General features: G+C 40.4%; 1 protein-coding gene across 4 annotated transcripts in view; it reads right to left on the reverse strand.

The window, feature by feature from the left end:
• cplx2 (complexin 2) overlaps positions 1 to 5180 on the reverse strand; it is a 63039-nt gene that overhangs the window by 4343 nt on the left and 53516 nt on the right. For all 4 annotated transcript variants that reach the window (XM_017429754.3, XM_017429753.3, XM_017429752.3 and 1 more), the window contains exon 3: positions 4315 to 4490. In XM_017429754.3, coding sequence (XP_017285243.1) covers positions 4315 to 4490 — 176 coding nt within the window. The remainder of the gene's footprint in view (positions 1 to 4314; positions 4491 to 5180) is intronic.

The raw sequence follows: 5180 nt of genomic DNA on the forward strand, positions 1-5180 counted from the left end.
AGAAATGCTCATGAATGTCAGTTTAGAAGCTATCAAAGTTCTCAAATAAAGCACCTTTTGAGAATGTCAATGTTTGTTGGGAATTATCTTACAAAACTAGGAAGGATTTTTGGTTTAGATATTAAAAGTTATGGTTGTTTATTGATTTATGTGAAAAAAATATCGCAACTTTTAGGAAAATGCCCCACGAAATCAGGCATTTTAGCCGCAACAATCACAAAAAATGCCCGTGAAACCCTGGAGGGATTGTAAAATAATCTGACTTTACAGAAACAATTATAATACCTTTAACTAAAAACTTTGAGTAATTTGAACAAAGTGGATTTATTGTTCGTTTAGTTTTATTAGTTTGAAGTTCTGGATTACTGTCCAGGTTTGTGCTCAGATTTATCTCCACAGCTGAGGTCTTGATTTCAGAAAAACCAGCCGAGCTGAGGAGCAGAGGGGGGTCAGCGGGAGGACGGACGGAGGAAAATCATTCAGGCTCTCCTGTGACCTTTTGGCTGTTTTGTCAGACAGACGGTGATGGGATTCTGGAGCAATAAATATTTTAGGAGACGTCTACCAGAATCCATCTGAGTGTCTGAGAGGGAAGCAGTGAAACTGCTCAGAAAATCAGCTGAATTCAGTCAAAGATGGTTATAATTTGAACGAATAAAAGCAAAGATCAGAAGCCTTAACATATGAATAAATACACATTTTTGATTTATTATATTATTTTATGACATTATTCACACCAAACAGCAAACTCAGGGACTACGCCTCAGCAGACAGATTTCATGTAAAAAGGAGTCATTAAAAAAGTGGAAAAACCTGAAAAGGTCCATTTTCTCTGAATAATCAGCCCAGTTTCTTTAGAGAAACTAAGAAAATTATTGTTTTCATTGTTTGGCCCAATATTTGTGGAACAGTTAATGTAAAATAGATCAGGTGCAAACATTTAAATATGAAATGAGACCGTTTGGGAGCTTGTTTGGTGCTCAGTTCTTAGAAACAACTTTAAAATGACCTCATCAGTAAAACAGAATGATGGTATATAAATATATCTGCTGTCGTGCAGAGAATCAGCATCGAAGTTTGGAAAAGTGCAATCTGTGGTTTGATATAGCTCCATCTTTTCTTCCGAGTGTTTTTTATTTCCTCGGTGTTTTCTTCCCGTCGGCCTCCCCCGGCCTGTCCTCGTCAGCCTCCCTCTCGCTCTGACTCGTTCTGCAGCAACTGAACCTTTCATCAGACCGCCACGCCGAGTCAGCCCCTCGCCGCTCCTCGCCGCTCCTCGCCGCTCCTCGCCGCTCCTTGCCGCTCCGCACAATCAAACACTTCTGTCATATCGGAGAAATAAACTTCAGAGCTGATTCCCAAAACTCCAAAGATCAACTTAAAGTGCTAAAAACTCTTCAACTCATTGTCTTCATGTGAATAATTAATAAAACATTAGCTGTTAAAAGCAACATTTTACTGGAAGCTTCAGAAACGTTGGTTCTATCATTTAACCAGTGGTCAGGACCAGCAAGGCTAACAGAACCAGAAATCATCATAATTATGATAAAGGTTAATTTAATTTTTTAATTTACTTTCCCAGATATCTAAAAGTATTCATATTCTCTTCGTTTCATATTAAGCTCCTTCCAGTGCTGTTGTTTTTAGGTTAGAGTTTTTATCCAATCAGAATTCAGCTCTTATGTTGCCAGGCAGGATGAAATCTGCCCGGGCCTGTAAGTGAACGGGCAAATACAGTTGATAGACAGCTGCGATAGCCAATCAGATCACGAGTTGTGTCAGTAAGGCTCTCTAACTGGCCTCACGTTGAACGTGACATTTACGCGTCCTGTGATTGGATGGATACTTACGAGTTTGAGCCGCGGCAGTGCTGTGCAGATCAACAGAGTCACACTCGGGACTGTTAACGGTTAAAAACTTTTTTAACCCACAATGGCTGAAGGAGAGTAACACGTTGATTTGGTTGCTGATTTACTGGCAAGGCTGTTTTCAAGACGAACTTTTCAAGAGAAGCTAGATCTGGTTAGAGGAGGACGGCCGACCCCCGAGCTAGCTAGCTAGCTAACCTGTCCCAGAATGGATTCTGTGTTGAAATAAGTGTTTTGGTGAGTGCAAACATTTTATTTTATTTTATTTTTAGTTTTGACAGTAGGATACCAGATATGTTTTAATTGCTGATGCAGGTTTGCTGATTTTTAAAATGCGCCGTTTTGATTTTCATCCCGGTGTTATAAATGCTGGCACAATGAAAGGTATTTATTGAGTAAGTTGGACATCACTGAAGGCCTGAGCGTGAAATGCACCGCCCGCCACTGAATTTAACATTAGAGATTATTTAGATATCCTCCCGGCTGAGACTGTCCTGACTTTGTGACGTCTAGGTCAGCAGTCCGAGGAAGTGTAGAAGTCTGCAGGTAGATATTGATGATAACGATGGTTTACCAGTTTACCAACGAGTAAAGGTTACAGTCGTGTGTGAGAAGTTTACAGTTTGTTATAAATCCCCTGACCAGGACGTATTTACATCCAGGCACACAAGATGTTATAATGATCATGACCTGCAGCCCTAAAATATACTTTTATACTCAGTAATGTCATATAATCTTCCATCTGCAGCATCCAGTGGTTATATAAGGTGAAGCTGCACATTTACAACTTCGGTCGGTTTTACAGATACTGAGCTAAAATATGAAGTGAAGTCAGATTTATTTATACAGCACTTCTCAACAACACGGCGATCCGAAGCGCTTTACAACAATCAGGTATAATCGAAATAAAATCATGAAACTAAACATGTCTAAACATGAGCTAAAACAGTCAAAATAGTAGCTAAAATAATCTAAATAAAATCATGATAAAGTTAAAGCTGAACTAAACAACAATCTAACAATCTAACAATATCTAAAGTATGAGCTAAGATAAACTAAACTAAACTAAATGAACAGGAAGGTTAAATAAGCTAAAACATGAGAATGCTAAAACTAACGGTACCGAACTTTCTAAAAGTAAAAAGAAGAGAAAAAAACAAAAAAAAAAACACATCAATCATGTATAATCTAAATGAAATATAGGATAATATAAATAAAATCACAAAAAATGACATGGTAGTAGCTGAGCATTATCCCCAACACATACAATGCACATCTTTACTTAGAATCTTATTTCAAATCTTTGCTTAAAATCTTGGCACTAATTGACATTACTAAGCAGCCTTGTTTGCTGTCGCTGGGCGGATTTCGGTGAAACTCTCAGAAAGGGATCGTTTGGTGAACGTCTACGACTCATTCACTCTTTAGGTGTTGACTCAGTTCAAGATGGCCGCCACAGCTAATCAACCACTACAAACATACTTCAAGCAGTGTTTCCTGAGAGCGTGGATGATGTCATCTGCACAGTTTGACGGCGGGCGACAAGCATTCCATGCATTGACACAAAAAGCAGCCGGTGTTAAAAATAATTTGCATCAAATGGATTAATTTCCTGTTTAACAAGCAGCTGCTAAATGTTTGTGAGGGATTAGGGTTTTTTTTTTTTATTCCAGGACATATTTTTTATTATCTTTACAATTTTACACCAAAAACCAACTCAACTTTGGACATCCTGAGTCCTCAGATGAGTTGTGGCTTCCCTTTAACATTTTATTCTTCAATTTCAAAATAAAAGATGCACACAAACCCAAAGCTCGGGACGCAGGACGTTAAAATAAACCGAATAAATCATTTGGTGGTGTAAGGATTACAGAAAAATAAAGAAATCCTCCCGGGAAATGAGCTTCTCAGCTGCAACAACATGAAATCGTTTCACAGCTTCTGCTGTCCTGCAATCTGCGACCGGCTGGACTTTGAGATAATTGGTCTCATTTATTTCTCCTGACTGGACATCTGTCCCCCACACCGACACTGAGAGAAAGCTGCTGAGCGCACCGAAGGAAGACGCTCTTGTTTCGCAAGTTGTTGCTGTCATTTTCAGCATGAGATGTCATGGTCGGGAAACACGATTGGACCCACTTCAGCAGCCCTGAACGCAGCACTCAGAGCTGTAAAAGTGAGTTCACATTCATTTGGACTCAAGCTAGAAGCAAATAATACTTACAGCTACATCAGAGTCATTTGATGCACATCTAAAAGCCAATTTGTGCCAAAAAGTCAGACGTTGGCAGGTGTTAGCGGAGCGAAAAAAGGCTTTTAGAGCACTATTATGTTTTAGTTTGTAGTTATGAACCTGATTGTTCTTTCTTACTTGGTTTAAAATCTGCAGATGAGGGGAAACAGAGCGATGATCGGCAGGTCTGCAGGTACTGAGATCTGTTCTCACCTTGTCCCTGATGCCCTGTCGGATGTTTTCTCTCTCCGCCTCCATTCTTGCATATTTGGCCTTCCTCTCCTCTTCCTGTTGCCTCAGGGCTTCTTGCCTCTCCTCCTCTTTTTTGGCAGCATCGGGGTCCTTCTCCTCCTCTCCACCGAGCATCTTACCCATGTCTTTGGTGGCCCCTGTTGAAGGTGGTAAAAAGAGAGAAAAGTTGGATGTTTTAATGCATGACGCTGAATTCATTATTAAACATAATGGCTTTCAGTTACTGCAGTTGCTCCACATGTTTTATCTGCAGCGATGTGTCTAAGACTTGAATAATTGAATAGATATTGCTTTGTATTTTAATTTTGAGGCCTGTGAAAGAGCAGCACAATTGTTAGAACAATTGTCCCGATCAAGAGCCGAAGATGAAAGATCCTGCAGTTAATATGAGCAATTCTCCTGATTGTGTTTGTGCCGCTGCTCCTGCCTTTGTTATCTCCAGCAGGAAGTTACATCCTCGTGTAAAACGTCCACTTAGACCGCGGGGACGAGGTCGAGACATGAGAACAAAAGGTTAACAGGGAAATGAGGTCATTACTCAATGAGGATCCTAATCCAACCTTTGAAGCTCTTCTGTCGGCTGCAGGCGTCAGCTGACTCGTTCTGTCCCGACACCTATCAGTGTTTTTGTGTTGACCCTGCAGGGAGTGAATATCTGTCAGTATGAGCTGTGTGAGCAGCTTTTGAACGGCGTGGTTCTCTGCGTAGCTCCACCAGTTTCCTGTAGGAGGCGCTGCAACTGTGTGCAGCTGCAGCCAAACTCAATGTCTACGAAGAAGAGCGCAGCTTTGCTACCTTACTGCTAAAATAAAGAGCAGAAGAAGAAG

This window comes from Kryptolebias marmoratus, linkage group LG9, assembly GCF_001649575.2.
Source record: "Kryptolebias marmoratus isolate JLee-2015 linkage group LG9, ASM164957v2, whole genome shotgun sequence".
NCBI lineage: Eukaryota > Metazoa > Chordata > Actinopteri > Cyprinodontiformes > Rivulidae > Kryptolebias > Kryptolebias marmoratus.